The following is a 20,251-nucleotide window of genomic DNA, read 5'->3' on the forward strand; positions in this document are numbered from 1 at the left end:
GGCAGCTAGGTGGCACAGTGGATAAAGCACCCAGCCCTGAATTCAGGAGAACCTGAGTTCAAATCTGGCCTCAAGACACTTGACACTAGCCGTATTGACCCTGGGCAAGTCACTTAACCCTCATTGACCCCGAAAAAAAAAAAAGAAAGAAAGAAAGAAAAAGTATACATGCAAACTGTGTATGCCTGGTTCAGCTCCTGACCCTCCAGACAATTTTACTACCTTGCCCTCCCCTTGCCCCATTTTCACTTCCTTTTATTGTTGTCTTCATCCATTAGAATAGAAGCTCTTTGAAGACAGGGGTTTTCCTTTTCCTTATGTTTGTATTCCCAGCATTTAGCACAGTGTCTAGCATGTAAGTATTCACTAAATGTTTCCTAATCTGATCTAATGCTCAACCACCTCCCTATAGAAAGGGTGGCTAACAGAATATACTCAAATATACAGCCTCGACTCAGCAAAAAGCCTTGTCAAATCCTTGTTATGTAAATGGAGAAATCAAGCCGTTCAACCACCCAACCACAGAACAGCAAGGACTCACCTGAATCTGCTCAGATTTAAGAGTATAAAGCTGTGGCTTGATCACATGCCAAAGAACTTATATCCCATCATGAAATTACCTCTTGGTCATTTGTCACTTGTGCAGCTAATTGGCACAGTGGATAGTGTGCCAGACCTGGAGTCAGGAAGACTCATCTTCCTGAGTTCAAATCTGGCTTCAGGCACTTAATAGCTGTGTGACACTGGGCAAGTCACTTAACTCTTTTTGCCTCAGTTTCCTCATCTTTAAAAAAAAGCTGCAGAAGGAATGGCAAACCAATCCATTATCTTTGCCAAGAAGACCCCACAAGGCATCACAAAGAGTGGGACAGCTGAACAACATTTGTCATTTACTTTAGTTCAACATAGATCACCTTCTAAATATGTCAACCCCGAGAGTTCCTTGTTACCCTATTCCAAATGCTCCCACTTCTCCACCCATAAAGAAAGGGGCTTTGCTTATCATAAAGGACCAAGGAGGTATGACTGTCATTTCCTAGCAAATCTGAGCCTCCAAATAAATAACTACTAAGCATAATGACACTCCATCCAAACCCACAAAATACTGATTTCTGATTAAGTTCAAACCCAAATTTCATGAGAATTCTAATTTACTTAAATCCATTCCTTTTTCTAACCATCTTGTTGTAAAATAATGTGCTCTTTGAAACCAAAAACATAAGGAAGCCAGAAAAAAATATGGAAAGACTTGTTTGAACTGATGCAGTGTGGTCAGAAAAACTATATACACAGCAACTTATATAAGTGAAAAACACACTTAAAAGCAGCTTAACTTCATTAATTATCCATCTTATTCTTGGAACACAAAAGATAAAACCCACCTCCTTCCCCTAAGGAGACAAGTGGAGAACTATAGTTTACAGATGGTATAATAAGTCAAATGTGGTTGCTGTTTTGGTTGCAGCTCAATTATTTCAGTCATGCCTGACTCTCATGATGCCATTTGAGGTTTTCTTGGCAAAGATACTGGAGTGCTTTGCCATTTCTTTCTTCAGCTCATTTTACAGATGAAAAAACTGAGGCAAATGGGATTAAGTGATTTGCCCAGGGTCACACAGCCAGTAAGTGTCTGATGCCATATTTGAACTTAGGTCTTCCTGATGCCAGGCCCAACACTCTTTCCACTGCACCACCTACTTGCCCTGCTATGTGGGTTAGTTTTGCTTAACTGGTTTTTTTTGTTACATGGAAGGGTTCAAGGGGTGAAAGGTGATATTAAGGAATTGTGGTAAAAAAGACAAAAGACATCAATAAAATTGATAAGTAATAATATGCAATTTCATATTTTAAAGAAATATCAACATTTTTAATCCAGCCTACAGAAATACATGGAATTTTAGTTTTCAGATAAACTATCAAAGGAAAACTTGCTTAAATAATCAAATGAAGTCAAAATAATCATAATAATAATAAATCATATTGCATGCTGACTACCTCTAAGTTCAGTGATTCTAATCTAAGATCTTCTTATTAATGGAATTATTACAGGGTTGACAAATTTAGAAGAAGGTCTATGTTGAATTAAAGTAAATGACAAATGATTAAAACTAAGAACACATTTCTGTTCTAGGAGGCCTAAGCCAATGACTTCTAAACACTACCATCCCAAATCAAGTAAAATGAGGGAGCTCTGATGCACGTGAGAGTGGATACCTCAAACAAGTTTACTTCTATGACCAACCTGAGCCCAGAATTCCTCTGATCCTTGCCTTGATCTTCAGGCAGGAACAGTGTTTAGACATCTACCTTTCTACCATGGGTCCTATGTCCCCCGACCCCCCACACACATATACACCCCACAAGCTACCTCTTTCTCAGAGATTAATAAGCAAATCAAACTTTTTTTGTTACTGTTGACCAATCTAGTGGTCAAGGGCATCACTCAGAATCCTAGGATTCTGTCACAGGTGGCTCAAGAAGATGTTCCCTTCCCTGACCACCCACCACTCTCTGGTGCTTCATGCTTATTATCCATGTCAGCCCAATCCCTTTGGTGGCCCTATCACACTCTTCCTTCCAGTATATCCTTTGGAAATATGGTCCTATTGTTAACAAACTATCCTTCCTATTAAACCTGCATTCTTCCCTGGAAATTACTTTTATATATTTTGGATTTATTTGTATGTATGCACATTGTTTCCTACCAATAGAACATAAGCTCCTTGAAAACAAGAACTGTTTCACTTTTGTCTTTGTAACCTCAGCATCTAGTACAGCACCTGGGGCAGAATAGGTACCTAACCAATGCTTGTAAATCAATAAATCTCTTCCAAACTGAAAGAGTAAACATTTCAGCTACAGAGATTTAAATGAGAAAAAAATTATCTTGTGCAGGAGCTCAAATTATTCACAAAAAAGGTAAAGTTTACAAAAGAAAAATATGTAAATGGTTCATTTCCATTTTAATTAGAGATGCCTCTGCTTTCAAGCTAATGTGTTCATTGCCATAAGACAAGGTGTTTAAATGTGCTGAGCAACCAGATTAATAACAGTATATTAAGCAGCTTCCAGAAAACCTCAGTAGTATATAAATGCTGAGGTGAAATACAGTACACTCCCAGAGGTTTCAGCAGCTTGAAAAAAAATTCAATAAAATAAAAACACCACTACTCCACCCTCCAGCTTGCAACAATGAAAGCAAATCAGATTTAAAAAATAACTGTTTCCCAGTGGGCTTAAATCACTGCTGGCTTCAGGCACAGAGACACCTGCCTCTATTTGTCTTTTCAAGCATAAATTCAGAGGCTTCCCTTTTGCAAAGGTCTCTGTATTTATTATAGTTTACCATTTGAGCTAATGTGAAGCTTTTATGTTTTAATAAGGAAAACAGAAGGTCAAAAAAGATTCAAACATACTGCATTCTTTCCCTTTCACAGGGTCAGGCAGTCCAGAACAGTCCACTGCGGAATTGGGAACGGCAACTCTCCACCTGGAGCCACTGCTATCACATTCCGTATACTCAAAGTGGTAATCTTTCTGCAAACAATTACAAAAATATGTTATTCATTTCAGAAAGCATGCACAAGAGTCCATATCATAACAAATCCATTATTAATTTTTCCAACTGTAGTCTCTCAATTTGGGCACTCTGGGACCTTTCTACTCCTGCTTCCACACCCTTTCCCAATAGATCGTAGGTTCCCCAACAATCAGCAAAACACCTGGCACACAGGAAGTGCTCAATAAATGCTTGTTGGCTCATTTATTCTTCCATGTTGTACCCTTACCTTAGCTACTCTTTCCCAAAATTCACCACACACCGTTTCCTTTTTGCTCACTTTCTTCTCTAATTCTATCTTTCCCAATGAGGGGAAAGTAGAACTAGATAGTTCTAACTCAATCAGATAGAATAGGTGTCATAATCTCTCCTTAGTCCAACCTAGTCGAGAATGAAAACACCTCGCTTACCCTCCTTATCAATATGCTCTACTACCCTGCACCAATCCTGTGCTTGGTCCAGGGAGGAAGAGGAAAAAAAAGAGAACATGTCCTGATCTAATTCTCATTCAGTTAAAAACCTGACAGAGGATAAAAAGAATTAATCATCCAAACACTGAGTAGAAGACTTTCCAAGTTTTTAAGTGGCTCACACAGGCTCACACACCCACCCCCAACATGCCATTTTTTCAGCACATTTGCAGAACATCAGTTACAAGCTTGAGCCAAAATACTCTTCTCTATTTGATGCTACAAATTCTCACTTTGCTATTCCATAATCAGCAAGCACATTACACCTCACTTATGATCAAAGATAAGCTAGTATAAAGAATGTCATTTCACCACTTGGGGGAGGTTGGTGGGCAGGAAAGCCTTAAATCCATCTCAAAACTTTATTATCTCAAATGCACCAGAAAAGAGGATTGCTTTTATCTTTCCTTGTCTTTTCTCCAGTCCTCCTCTCCAGAATAGATAATGGAGTGGGTCAGAATTAATACCAGGAGAAATAATGTGTGAGTTTTATCGGGGTGATTTTTAAAGGTGCTTCTTTACAGAAGCACCAGGGACTCTGTGTGTACAATGCTACATGCAATGGCAGACTTCTCAGATGGTTTAGTTAGATTTATTGAACTTTTTCCTCTTTTTTATTCTTTCCATAACAGGTAGCTTTCTGGAAGAGGGAGGGATACACTAAGAAATGTAGGTCTGGTAAAAAATAAATACCAATAAACTTTTAAAACAAACATTAAGGGGCAGCTAGGTGGTGCAATGGATAGAGCACTGGCCCTGGATTCAGGAGGACCTGAGTTCAAATCCGGCCTCAGACACTTAACACTTACTAGCTATGTGACCTTAAGCAAGTCACTTAACCCCAATTGCCTCACAAAAAAAAATTTTAAAGGAAAAGAAAAAGACAGTCATATTCTGACTATTTCCATTCCTGTTTACCCTACTTCAACTACTGCAGGTAATAAAGATAATAATACCTTCTATTTATTTAACATTTTGCAACTTACAAAGCAGTTACACATACATTCCTGCATTAATAGACACAGCTAAGTAGCACAGTAAACCGAGGACTGGATCAGGAGTGAGGAAGACTTGAATTCAAACCTGGTTTCAGACATATGCTAACTGTATGACTCTCTGTCTGCCTCAGTTTCCTAAACTGTGAAATGATGAGGATAATGAAAACACCCACCTTCCAGAGTTCTTGTGAGGATCAAATGAAGTGATAATTATAAAGCACATGCCTGGCACACTGTAGGTGCCTCATGAGTGTTTATTTCCTTCCTTTCTCCTTAATTCTTACAACAAACCCTCAAGGATGGATATTAAGTATAATCCTCATCTAATAGACAAGTAAAACTATGATTCAGAAAGGTTAACTGGCTTATACAAAGTCACACAGCCATAGGAAAAAAAAAAAGACAAACCCAGATCTTCTGACTCCAGATCCAGGGGTCTTTCCACCTTGTTACATTGATAGATCAAGGGAAGCTATAGGAAAGCTACAAGAAATAATGGACTATGTAAATAAATTGACATATGAATTCAAAAGACCAAGACTTCCCAGTGTGTTAACCCCCTCCATCAACAAAGATTGAAATATATTTATGAATAAGTAAATAATTTCTACGTGGTTGCCTGTAGTACATTAGGTTACTTTGAGTTAGTTAAGTTAGGTTACTTTCCCAACTTCCTTTGACTGAGAAAAGCTAGTCCTCAGCACTGAACTTCTGGACAGCTCCAGAGTAGGGAGCTTAGATAACATTAAGAAATGAGAGCCATCATAGGTAGTGACATAGAGAACCAATTGGGGGAAATAAAAGGATTATCATGCAACACTGAAGGCCCATTCTAGATAACCTAAATTTTCAGTTAATAAAGTTAGCATGCTTGCACGACTTCTTCCAGCAGCATGCGTGTAGGGATAGAAAAAGTGAATGATGAAGAAGTAACCCAGAAATGCAGTCTGGCAAAGCATTAGCAGCAAAAGGTGAAAGGGCCAAGGAATGAGAGTAGAGTACAGTATAAAGCTAAACTTGGTTATTATAGATAGCATCAAGACTGCTAAGGGAGAAAATGCAAGGCCAGATCAGAGGTGATGAACTCAGAAAACACAGAAGGAAATAATAACTATAGATCTTAGTAAGAACAAAGTATAAATTTTAAGAGGAGTGAGGCAGAAAACAATGTGGAAGGGAATGAGATTATGATCAGAGAGGAATGTCTAAAATCCAGATTCATAGAGATAAATAATTTGGGATGATGATAATACCCAAAAGTCCAACCATCCTTGAGTGCAAAGTTACAGGTCATAAGAGTTCAGAAGGTTGTGGAACTGGCGATCCAGGGTATTTTAAGATCCATTAATGTGAATATTGAAGACACAAATAAGGGGTTAAGTGGGAGAGGCTTACTATGAACCAGCTACTGGGATCTTTGAGTAAAGGAGGAGAATGACCTGGGAGTCTATAAATGACTGAAACAAGGCTCTCTGAATAAGGTGACACTGAAAAAAGAATCATCTTCAAAAAAAGATAATGAAATATGAAAGAAGGTCTGGAAAAAGAAACAAGGAAAAAGGAGTGGCTCATTATTTCTCCTCATGGCCCAGCATGTCAAGATCAAATGATCATAGAATCTCACAACTAAAAAGGACGTAAGAGATCAAGGTCATTGCCTCATTTTACAGCCAAGATAACTGAGGTTCAGAGAAATCAAGTGACTTGACCAAGGTCACAAAGGAAGTTAGTGGCTATCATCACCCCCTCTCCAGTGCTCTTGCCAGCAGACTACTCTGGTTCCATTGAAAGATGGTTATAAACTACATCAATACCTAGAAGAGCAGGGCAGATTAAGGAGAAAATGCCTTTTTTTCCTTCCTTTAATATAATCTCACTCTCTCCTCTACTAAGAGTAGGGGTTAAACCAGTTACTAAAGCTTACAATCTTATGTGCAAGGGACTATCACAGAAAATAGCACAAGATAGTTATCCTCTAAAAAACATGGATCTATGAAGAAAGGAACATTGATGATAGGATCATAGGCTTAGATCTAAAAAGGACCTAAAACAGGCCATGGAATCTACCCCCTACATGTGAGGAAACCAAGGCTCAAAAAGCCTCAACAAGGGTCATGCACTAGTAGTGTCTTAAACAGATTTTGAACCCATTTCTGGTTCAAAGTCCAATGCCTTTTCTTCCTTGAATAGAAAGAACTACTACTGTATCAAACTCATAAGGATAGCAGAAACAAGCCACAAAATTCCTGAATAAGAAGACTAACTTTCTTCTCTCTATCCCCCATTGGCCTTAACAAATGATGCTATGCCAGAGTAAGCATTTCTGGCCTGAAGGCTCAAGTGCCTTTATTGGAATGCTCTAAGGAGCATTCTTGGGAAAACCTGGTATTCCACTGGTGTGGAAAATGACCTATCCACATTAAGTGGATAGATGGTTGAATTGCTATTCTTCAGATGGGAAGTTGAGACTTTTTTTTTGTAAAACTGACTGTTTTAAAAAAATACTTATAAAGAGTAGAGTTTAATCAAGAATATAGGAGTGACAAAAAGAAAGAAAAGAATTTATTAAGTGCCTACTGTGTTCCAGACATGCCTTCTGTTTATAGAGAGGTTTTCTACCATCTTCAAAATCATGATACATAAGAAAAGTGCTGGATTTAGAGTCATAAATCCTAGGTTCAGATTTCAATTCTGCCTCTCAATAACTAAATGACCTTGGGTGCTTTAATCTCTTTGGGCCTTAGTTTCTTCCTCTGTGAAATAAAGGGACTGGTCTAAATAACCTCAACTTCCTTTTACCCCTAAATCTTTGAACCTATGGTCCTATGAAAATAAACGATATTCCCATCAACACATAAAGAACTTTATCAGCCCTACCTGAAATATTCTAAGTCCAAAAAAGAGTTGAGACTCCTGGTTCTTAATTCCAAATCATATGTTTTATTCTAATTATTATCAGTCTTCATTAGACTCTTAGGAGAGAGGGGGTTGGCTTGGTTTGGGGGGTAGAGAGTTAGAAGTTCCACTATTTTCTCATTTCCACATACCCTCAAAAAAGAGAAATGATCATCTAAAAGCAATTTTTAGACACTAGCAAAGGACCACTAAAAGTCTAGATATGTTCCATTCAGTTAAGTGTACACAAATATTTATCATAGTAAGCTGCTATATACTTAGTATTGGGCAAAGTGGAAAGGGCCAGAGTTGTACAAAGGATAAGATATAGTCCTTAACCTTAAGGGAGCTTATTATCTTGAAAGAGATAGGACACAGATATATGAAACCCTTCAAACATAATTTTAAAAACGGTATGTGATTAAGAGCTAAAATGAGTAGGTATTTAGAACTGAGAGTTGATAGGAGAAATCAGTGGACTGGAATGGTTTGGGAAAGACTTCATAAAAAAGATGGGTCTTGAGCTCAACCCAGAAGGATAACTACAGTTTACAGTTAAGTTAACCAGAGCGATCAATTCAATTGAATCCAATAAGCATTTATTAAGAGAAATTTACTCCTTCCTTATCTCTGACTCTTGGCTTCTTTCAAGTTTTATCTAAAATCCCAGCTTCTACAAGAACCCTTTCCTAGTCCTCTTTAACCTTAGTGCCTTCCCTCTAAAACTAATCCCAATTTATCCTGAACATATCTTGTTTGTATGTAAATTTTTGCATGTTGTGTTACCCATTAAACTGTGAGCTCTTTGAGAGCAGGGACTGGTTTTGTCTTTCTTTGTACCTCTAGCAATTAGCACAATGCCTGGAACATAGGAGGCACTTAATAAACGTCAGTTTTTGAGACTGTATAAAAGGCATTGTGCTGGGTACTGAGAATACAAAGATCAGAGAATTCAATTACAACATCAACAAACATTAATTAAACACCTACAATGGGCAAGACACTGGAAATACAAAGATAGGACACAACCATTGCCCTCATGGAACTTATAGTCTAACATAGGAGATAAACTCAAATAAATATGTTAACCATAATGAGAAAGCAATATGAACTGCAATCTGCAGGTTGTGTAATACCTTTATTTAATTACTCAATTTAATTGAATTCAAGTGATTCCCTATTATCTTCAGACTCCTTTGTTAGTCATTTTAAAGCTCTTCACAAATGGTTACCTTCTTTCCTTTCCAGTGTCCTTACAGATTACTCCCCTCTATGAACTCTACAATCTAGCCAAAGTGGCCTACTCACTGCTCCACATTCACATCCACATCCAAGTGCCTTTGCACTTGTTAGCCCCCATGCCTGGTACACATTCCCCCCTCATCTTAACCTCTTGGAATCCCTAGTTTCATTCAAGAAAACTCCCCAGACTACCCAGTATTTAAATTGTATATTTTCTGTATATATTTATATATGTATATGTGTTCTACCTATTAGAAGGGAAGCTTTTTTGAGGGAAGAGACTGTTTCAATTCTGTGTCCATATCACCAGTAATCACACAGTGGCTGATGAGGAGCTTAACAAAATGCTTATTGATTGAGTGTGCACATCACAGAGATCCCAGATTCATCCAAATGTCAAAGTCACGCTGCTTTACATTTGTACATCACTTAGTTTATAAAGAGTTTTAAGGAACATTATCCCATTTGATCCTCACAACAGCCATCGAACAAACAGATCCCTGTTCTCTTCACTTTAATCGGCAAACTGCCAGTGCTCCCAGCAGCTGTGTGTTCCTCCTTGCCCAGCCTCTCTGATAGATCAGAACAAAATAGAGATGCCCCAGGGTATTTCTCAGGGCAACAGAGTTTAATTTAAAGGGGGAAGATGCAGCAAATAATCATAAATGCTACTGCAGGATAAACAGAAGGAGGAGAAGTAAGGTAAAAATTGTTGAAGAGCCTCTAGTCAAAAATTATAAATATCAGTAATATAGCTCAAGGAACCCAGTGGGGAGGAGATAAAGAATGAATATATTTTCTTCACATAAATGTTTGTTTTTTCTCTTGTACTTTTTAAAAAGTCTTACAATATGAAATGTAGGTCCCCAAAACAATGTAACCTTGTAATCTGATAAGGTTCAAAGCTCTTCAGGTAGGACAACCCCTCCCTTTTATAAGCATTCAAAGTCCTTTGCACACTTAGCTTGAAAAGAATTGGACCAGTGAACTGACTACAATTCTAATTCAGATGAATGAAGGTGCTCACTTGACCATATGAAAAGTTTAGGGGAATGATCATACCTCCTAAATACATAAATGAGACATACAAATTATGTCCAAAGTTCCTCTATCCTACATCATCAAGAATACAGAACAATACAGAGTAGAGCATCTTGATGAGCTTTTTTTCTCTAAAAAAGAAACAAAACACTCAAGTTACCATGGGAACCCACGACTGAGCAAAGATACACATATCATTTTGGGTTATCATGTCTGGTTAATGATGCATACCTCTTGTACTCATTTGGTAAAAGTATATTGTTTTTACGAACTGCTTTAAAAATCATACTCTTTTTTTTAAAAAATCATATTCCTTGTTATTTTTATTTCTTTTTATTTCTCCAGTTTAAGTTACCTTGTTTTGTGAGGGGGTTTCCTAGTCCTACTTTATGGATTATTGGAGAAAGGGTATGAACAAGAGTCAGGAGTCTAATATTCTGGTCCTATCCTCTACCTTTGATTAGTATCTTCATCTTGAGCAAATTACCTCACTCCTCTGGGCCTCAGTTTCCTTATCTGTAAAATGAGAGGCTGAACTATACAATGCATCATACGTAGAAGTAATACAGATTTTAGAGTCTGAGAACATGGGTTCAAATCTTGGCTCTGTTCCTTACAATATGTGTGACCTTGGACAACTTACTTCACCTCTCTAGGACCATATTGATATAATTGGAGAAGGGCTCAGTGGCTATCTGATCTAGCTACCATCACATGAAGAAACTGAGGCCCAAGCAGTTTGTTCAAGGTCATACAGGTAGTATCAGCTACATCACTGGTTACATCAGTTACATCATCTCTCTTTGAGAGAGTTTGACTACAGGACCTCTAAAGTTCCTTTAAGTCTGTGATCTTAGGGTCTTTAATGTCTCTTCCAATTCTAACATTCTCTTATTCCCACATGGCCATTGCTCAGAGAGAAAAGGAAAGTAATTATGTCATTGCTAGGGGCAAGATTAAGGAAGTGATGTTTTAAAACAATATATCCACATGACCACAGAATGTGGAAGGGATAATGTCATCATTCTCTTCTAGGATATTAGCTACAAATATATCAGTATCAGAACCACAATTTGTTATTAAACTGCACACAAAAAGAACATGGTGCTGGAGAAAAGACTTGTGAACTTCATAATTGTATATGCCTGTTTTAAGAATATACAGATGACCCTTTCTATTTCCCATTGTTAGAGGGCCATGGAGTAGCAGAAATCATTGAAGTAAGACCTACAAAAAAACCCCTAATTTTAGACATTTGGTTCATTTCTAATGCTTTTTTAAATAGGTAGGGGAGAGAGGGGGAGAGAAGGGGAGGGAGAGAGAGGGGGAGGGGGAAAGAGAGAGAGAGAGAGAGAGAGAGAGAGAGAGAGAGAGAGAGAGAGAGAGAATGAGAATGAACACTACTACACTCCCTTTTCCTATTTTTCAGATTCTCTAGTGGGTGTGTTAACAATGAAATGACAGAGGAGCTGGAAAAAGAAAGGGACAAATAAGTAAAATGATGTAAAAACTGGAAAATCAGACCTTTGAACATCAAGGATGTTAAAAAAAGCAAAAGAAAGTTTTTTAAACTGTGTTTTTTTAAATCTCCATTAAACAAGAAAGTTTAAGGAACTAATTAAAAGAAAAAATTGAGGACCAGAAGCTGCTGCTGCTACTGTTTAACATCTAATTGGATAAGTATGCTAAGTACTAAGTAAGCTTGTAGACAAAGTATATAAGCAAATGGACTTAACTCTCTTCCTATTAGCATACACAAGATCATATAAACAAAAATAAAAATATCACACACACACATTAAAAAAGGGGGGGCGCAACTAGGTGGTGAAGTGGATAAAGCATGGCCCTGGATTCAGGAGGACCTGAGTTCAAATTCAACCTCAGACATTTGACATTTACTAGCTGTATGACCCTGGGCAAGTCACTTAACCTTCATTGCCCTGCAAACAAAAACACACACAAAACAAAAACAAAAACAAAAAACCACAAAAAACACACGCAAAAATCACACAAATAGTCATCCATATACTATAAATGCAATCACAGAAAGATGCAAATGTTGAAAGAGACAGAGAGACAGATAGTATGTATATGTATGTGTGTAGATAAATGAATAAAAGAAAAGGTATTTATCAAGCTCCTACTATATTCAAAATACAATTATCCCTTCCATATCATGGAGTCCCTGTAATCTAGAAAATCCTTTATAAAAAATTTTGGCCACCCCTTCATACCAGAAAAGTCTAATTTTTTTTCTTTTTCTTTTATGGAGTATTTACAGTACCTTATTGTAAAATTTGGGTTAATATTATACAATACTACAATTTATTTTATGCATTTGAGTTTCTAAACTTTTTCTGTTGACCATGGCTTTCACAAAACTCCCCAAAAATTTCCATTTAATTTTTTATGCCAACCCACGATATATCGAAACAGCAATGAAGAAAGTCGTAATGTGGAAGGGATGACTGTACTGTGCTAAAAGCTGGAAATACAAGCTAGCAGTTATATAATACATTAGGTTTGCCAAGCACTTTACAAATATCATCTTATTTTATCCTAACAACAACCTTGAGAGGAAGATTCTGTTATTCGTTTTTTTTCTTTTCTTTTTTTGTGGGACAATGAGGGTTAAGTGACTTGCCCAGGGTCACACAGCTAGTAAGTGTCAAGTGTCTGAGACTGGATTTGAACTCAGGTCCTCCTGAATCCAGGACCAGTGCTTTATCCACTGTGCCACCTAGCTGCCTCTGGTAAATTCTATTATTAACTTCATTTTACAGATGAAGCCTCTAAGGCCAGCTTTGAACTCAGGTTTTCTAAATTCCAGGTCCAGACCTCTATCCATTTTTACACCCAGCTGTCCCTTTTCTCAAGTAACTCAAATTCTAATATGAGGAGGAAACATATAAAGCAAGGCACAACTCCAGGTTTCTGTGCTATGACCAAAGAACTATTTAGCCCTGTGGAAAGAACAGTGGATTTGTATTCGGTGTGAGTTTTTGCTCAACTACTTACCAGCTGTGTGATCATGCATGAACCAGTCACTTAAATCTCTTTAAGTTTAAGTTTTCTCATCTGTAAAATGGGGATAATATTACCTCTTGGACAGTTGTTATGCGGATCAAATGAGATGACATATATAAGGATATCAAACCCTAAAGCACTAACAAATCTCTTCAGTGTGACCTTGGGCGGGACAAGACTTCTCTGAGTTTGTTTCCTCATTTTTCAAATAAAAGTGTTGGATTCTTAAGATCCTTTCCAGCTCCAATGTCAACATTATCTAGAATAGTCTGGATAATGTTTAATCCAGAAAAGCCCTAGTAAAAGAGAGAGTCAGACAGATATCAATCATTTACAGTTGTTTCTATTTACATTTCACTGATTTCCTAACAGAAACACTAGGATGGACATTTGTCTCCCACAAACAATAGCTTCCCAGCTTAGTTGCCTCTCCTTTCGTAAACTTCTACTCAACTTAAGAAGAAAATCCACCAATGTAAGTTTCATTGTTTTTCCTAATTAAAAAAAAAAAGCCACTCATAAAGCACTACACCTTCCCTCCTTTCATCCAAATAGCCTCTAAGCCTGTGGGTTGTATTTCCCTTTCCCATTCTTTCCATTTGAGGAGGATATCTCTTCACTAATCTGGAACTTCTCTTGATCACCAGCCATGAAAGCCAAACCTAGGTTGTCACAGTACCTCCAATCAGTTCATTCAACAAAACCAAATATTTACTAAGTGCCTCATCTAAGGCCCTGTGCTAGGCTTCCCTCCCACACTTTATGCTTTAGTGATATCTTAGGCAGCTCACCTTGTAGCCCTAACTCATCTATCTTCCTGCCTATTAACAGTTTTTCTAACCCTACGTCATGGCTGCCTCTTCCTAAATATTTTCTGGGACACTTCCCCGAACCATTTCAGGCCTTATACCTGACTTACTTTGCAGTAGCTTCCCCTGCAGCTGATAATAGCTATAATTTGCCATAATTTTATACATAACATGTACCTGATAACTTACATTTTAAAAATGCTTTGTGCTTTTCAGCATCCCTTTAATGCAGGGTATTTCACTTGATTTGACAATAATCCAGTGAAGAAAGTAAGGATTAGAAATAGAATTATAGGTGAGGAAACTAAGGCAGAGAGGGTAATGGACCTGCTCACAAACACAAATACTGTGACAGAAAAAAAAAAAAGATTAGAACCCAGATGTCTTTATTCCAAATCCATCACTTTATCAACTGCAGCATCCCCTTCTATACCACAGAATCAAAATTCTAGCCATACCAATAGGGCCCTAGATTTAGAGTTGGGGAGAATTGTAGAGGTCATCTAGTCTAACCCCCCACTTTTTTGAAATGAGGAAATTAATGCCCACAAAAGTTCAATTATTTGCCAAAGATTATACCATAGCAGAGCCCAAATGCTTTGAACCTAGGTCTTTTAACTTTAAACTCAATGGTCTTTCTACTCCATCAATACATGGCACAGTAGAAAATGTGTGAGACCTGGAGTTAAAAAGACTTCAGTTCGAATGTGACCTCAGATACTTAACATTTGTGGCTAGTCTCTTGACCTCTGACTCAGTTTCCTCATCTGTAAAATGGGGGTTACAGTACCTTCATATAAGAGGTGTTGTGAGGATAAAATAATATAAAATTCATAAAGCACTTTTCCAATCAAAAAGCTCTATATAGGGGCAGCTAGGTGGCACAGTGGATAAAGCACAGGCCCCAGATTCAAGAGAACCTGAGTTCAAATCCGTCCTCAGACACTTGACACTAGCTGTGTGACCCTGGGCAAGTCACTTAACCTCCATTGCCCCGCAAAACAAAACAAAACAAAACAAAAAGCTCTATACAAATGCTAGCTATTGTTAGCATTACTGTTATTAATTTGCACTTTTTTTCTAAAAATCACAGATCAACCTGACTCCTGACATATATCATATAGACTACTGAGATTTCTTTACACAATTCTGGTGTCAAACAACATGACTAACATTTTTTGAGTTAGAAGTTAACTATGTATGTGGTTTTGTCAGAGTGACATAATTTTACCAATGATAAATCTGAAGCAGTGTAACAAAAAGCCCTTATCATAGGATTGACTGAATTTGCTGAACTGATTGTTCTCTTTAACACACTATCTTTCTAACAGCTGAATCAAAAGGAAAGCACTTTCCTCCTACCTGACTTATGGCTGGGTTTCACAAGACCTGTCACTCCTAAAGGCTTCTGGTCTGAAGAGAATATTTCTTATTTTTGAAGGGGCTTGAATTCTGATTTCTGGAGAGTGCAGTTAAACCTAATTGTATTGTAGCTAAGCTAGTTAGGGACCTAGTCTGCCTAAAGGAGAACCTCAAATCTTTAAAGGCCCTCATTGTTAACTGTATTTCTTTATGATAATTAGATTACCTATATATATAAAAAAAAGGCACCCTGGAAGAGAAGAAAAGCATCTAGCAAGATTCAGAGAGACCATTAAACCCAATAGGACAAGAAACTCAACTAGCAATCAGACTGAAATTGACAAAGTACCTTCACTCCCATTTTACCAAACCGAGGAACATTTATGAGACCCAATACAAGTCACCTGAACTCTTAGTAGGCAACACTCAAAAGCTCTAAGTTGGAGAGGTGTCAACACGCAGTGGTACAAGGAATTTCTTCCTCAAGAAGTTCTCTATATCCATGAAAGCATAGGCACAGTCCCTATTGCTATCCCAATTTGGCAGGCAATAGGACTATAAGACACACACAAAAAAAAGCAATCCTTGCCCACAAAGACTTTACAATCTACTGAGGACTGGGGTGGAGAAGAAGGAAGGGAAGAAAGGAAGGAAGGAAGGGAGGGAGGGAGGGAGGGAGGGAGAGTTTCAGTGTCCAATGCCCTATTAAAAACAAACTGGATTCAACATTTAGTTTGGATGAAGGCAGAAGGGGAAGAATAATGTAGAGCATGGGGAAGGACCTGGATGGAGTTCTGGTGTGAGGGTATAAGAACTGCTAACACAAGATGAAAGCTCTGGGCACCTAATATGGGTAAAGAAAAAAAGGCTCCAAAAGGAAGATTGAAGGGCACTGAAAAATAAATTTTCTATCTTTCCCTTTTCTTCTCAGAATGAGTCTTGCTACTATGCATCTGATTTTATATCTAGCTAAATGACTGGAAGAATGAATTCAGGTACCAAAGATTGTGAAATGCAATTTGCAAAATACAAATAGCTAACCCATGGCAATGTTTCCACTTGGAACAGAGCTTGACTTACAAATGATGATTAAAGAAATAACAGAAGTTGATAAGTGACTAAGAAAATTTGACACAAAATATCAAAAGCATATACAGGTTTATTGTTTAAGTCTTGAATTTAAGGACTTGGTAAACTACAGAGTGCCTTCTGGAAAAGAGTCAAATCCCATAGACCCAGCTACATTATTATAACAATGATCTTCAACAGTAAGATTTTTTTTAAAAAAAAGAGATCTTTTATCTGTCCAGTGTATTAAAAATAAATTCACCATACACTTAATTCTGGTCCTCATAAAGTCACCTGAGGAAACTGATTCTCATGATCCTCCCAGAACAGGTCTCCACAACCAATTTATTTGGGGACCTCCCATTAGACTTAAAGTCTATCCTGGCCAAAATCAAAGCCACTAGCCCCAGCCCTTCTTCCACCTCTAGAGCTGCCCAGAATAGAAGGGAATGTGGCCAGCAATGATTTGTACTCTCAAGAGCAACACTCCAACCCCAGTTCATTTTAAAACATTTCAGATAAGAGAAATAAGAAGACACTTCCCTCCCTCTCTTTCCCTTGCTGGGGGGAAGGGAAAACAAAAGTCAAGATGGGAATGAAATACTGTATATGTCAGATGTTGTTGATATACAGACTGGCTTTACTGAATATTTTTTGCTTTCTTCCTTTATTTGTTCTTTTATTAAAAAGTTATTTGTGAGGCGGCTAGGTGGCACAATGGATAAAGTACCAGCCCTGGATTCAGAAGGACCTGAGTTCAAATCCAGCATGAAGCACTTGACACTTACTAGCTGTGTGACCCTGGGCAAGTCACTTAACCTCCATTGCCCCACGGAAAAAAAAGTTATTTGTTATAAGATGATTCATTCTCTAAGAGGAAGGAAGATGACTATGAGGGGGGAACTAGGTGATAAAAAATAAAGGATATCAATAATATTCTATTATTTTGTTTAAAAAAATATTTCAGATAAACCAAGATGGGTCCTCACCAGGATGACTTAGAGAATCCCACCCAGTCTCAGAAGATTTTACTTGCTCTCAAAAGTTTCAGCCTAAATTCTAGCTTCCCCAAATTGTGCTACTTTCCCACAAGCCAAACTTAAGAATCAATGTTCTACATCATTACTGAAACTGGGCGGGTGAGGGGATGGGGGGGAAATCCTTCAACAAGAATTTAAGGGCCTGGTATGTGTCAGCTCAATCAATAAGCATTTATTAAGAGCCTATTAGGTACTGTGCTGAGCACTAAAGATTCAAAGACTTCAAAAAATAGTCCCTGTTCTCAAGGAGCTCACATTTTAATGGGAGAGACAACATGCAAACAACTATGTATAAACATGATATAGAGAGGTATAATGATATATAATGAAGTAAAGACAATCAACAGAGGGAAATTACTAGCATTAATGGGTATCAGGAAAGGCTTCTTGCAGAAGGTAGGGCTTTAGCTGGAAGTTAAAGGAAGCCAGGTGGAAGGAAGAGAACCTCAGGAAAAGGAGACAGCCAGTGAAAATGCCTAAAATTGGGAGATAGAGTATCTCTTTTGGACTTGGCAACTTTTTTTTTTGGCAGGGCAATGGAGGTTAAGTGACTTGTCCAGGGTCACACAGTTAGTAAGTGTCAAGTGTCTGAGGCTGAATTCAAACTCAGGTCCTCCTGAATACAGGGCTGGTTCTTTATTCACTGCACCACCTAGCTGCCCCCCGAGTATCTCTTTTGAAGAACAGTAAGGATGCAGATATTACTATATCAAAGAATACTCTGGTAGGAGTAAAGGGTAAGAAGACTAGAAATGTAGGAGAGGAACAGGCTATGAAGGGGTTTGAATGTCAAACATATGGTTTTATATTTGCTCTTGGAATTATAGGGAGTAGGGGAAGTTTACTGAATAGCCCAGTTGGAGGTGGGGGTGTAATGTGACATCATCAGACCTCTACTTTTTAGAAGATCCTTTTGACAACTGAATGCAGATGGACCGGAATGGGGAAGATGCTTAAGGCAGAGAGACCAGCCAAAAGCTATTGCAAAAGTCCAGGAGTGAGGTGATGATGGCCAGGTTAGTGCCAGTGTCAGAGAGAAGAGGGCATATAGGAAAGATGTTATTGGATATAAAGGAATGAGGAGTGAGGAGTCAAGAATGATGCCAAGGTTGAGAGCTGAGGTGACTGAGAGAATGGTGGTGCTCTTGACAGCAATAGGAAAATTACAAAGAGAGGAGGAGTTAAAAGGGAAAGATAATGAGTTCGGTTTTGAAAATGTTGAATTTAAGATAACTATGGGGGGGGGGCAGCTAGGTGGTGCAGTGGATAAAGCACCAGTCCTGGACTCAGGAGGACTTGAGTTCAAATCCAGCCTCAGGCACTTGACACTTACTAGCTGTGTGACCTTGGGCAAATGACTTAACCCTCATTGTCCTGCAAAAATAAAAAAAATTAAAAATATAACTATTGGATATCTGATTTAAGATATCCAATAAATTATTAGGGATGTGAGTCTGGAATTTAGGAGAGAGGTTAGGGTTGCATAAGTATATCTGGAGATCATCATTATAGAAATGATCATTAAGTCCATGAGAGCTGATTAAAATCACCATGCAAGATAGTATAGAGAAAAAAATGAGAGAAAGAAACTAGTTCCTTTCTATAGATATCCATGACATCAGGAACTAAAATGTGTTATTGTTCAGTGATTTTCAGTCATGTCCAACTCTTTGTGATCCCATTTAGAGTTTTCTTGATGAAGATACTGGGGTGGTTTGCCATTGCCTTCTCCAGTTCATTTTACAGTTGAGGAAACTAGGATTGAGTGACTACCCCAGTGTTACACACTTAGTAAGTGTATGAGGCCACATTTGAACTCAGATCCTCCTGATTCCAGGTCCAGTGCTCCATCTACTGTACCACCTACCTCCCCCAAAACCATGGCTTGACCCCTCTTTTCACTATCTATGCCATGCTTTCTCAATTATGGGGGAAAGAGGAGTTTGCATCCATGAGAAAGCCTCAAATGGGATCACAAAGAATCAAACATGACTGAAAAATAACTCAAAAAACAAAGGCTGCCATTCCACCAAGACTTCCTTGGTTTGGTATATTGTTGTAATTAGCCATGCCATTTTTTTCTTTTTTTTTTTTTTTTGGTGAGGCAATTGGGGTTAAGTGACTTGCCCAGGGTCACACAGCTAGTAAGTGTTAAGTGTCTGAGGCCAGATTTGAACTCAGGTCCTCCTGACTCCAGGTCTGGTGCTCTATCCACTGCGCCACCTAGCTGCCCCTTAGCCATGACATTTTTATGAAGTTTACCTGCACCTTCTTTGAATAACGAGCCTCAAGTAGGATAATTACAATGACATCTCTAGTATCTTTAGAGTGAGGGTCAAAGGGCCAAAGTTTCCAACATTCAATTCATGGGTAACTTTGCACCCTGTCCCCCTATTCCAATCAGTTCTATTTGCCCAGAAGTCAAGTGGACACAAACATATACCATGGTATGGTCTGTTCCAAATATTATCAGGAGCCCTAGTGTTCAGAGTGAAGGTAAGGATGGAGAGGAAACCCTTTTCAAGAGAAAAGGGAAGATTAATGAAGGAATAAGACCTTTGCTTGGGATGAGTAGGGCACTTATACTTGATAATAGAGAGAAGGCAGAGCTGTCCAACTGTTATTTTGCTTCTGTTTTCTCTGTCAATGAGAATTAACTGTGAACCGGAAATGATAGAACAAAGATGGATTTAAAAAAAAAAAAAAAAGCATGGACTGACTAGCTCAAAAGGACAAGTCC

At 38.1% G+C, this 20,251-nt stretch overlaps 1 protein-coding gene across 1 annotated transcript in view; it reads right to left on the minus strand.

The window, feature by feature from the left end:
- Positions 1 to 20,251, minus strand: part of ELAPOR2 (endosome-lysosome associated apoptosis and autophagy regulator family member 2) — a 206,617-nt gene that overhangs the window by 106,815 nt on the left and 79,551 nt on the right. Inside the window, 1 exon segment of the mRNA XM_043968893.1 lies at positions 3,417 to 3,537. Coding sequence (XP_043824828.1) covers positions 3,417 to 3,537 — 121 coding nt within the window.

Source organism: Dromiciops gliroides, chromosome 5 (assembly GCF_019393635.1).
Source record: "Dromiciops gliroides isolate mDroGli1 chromosome 5, mDroGli1.pri, whole genome shotgun sequence".
Lineage (NCBI taxonomy): Eukaryota > Metazoa > Chordata > Mammalia > Microbiotheria > Microbiotheriidae > Dromiciops > Dromiciops gliroides.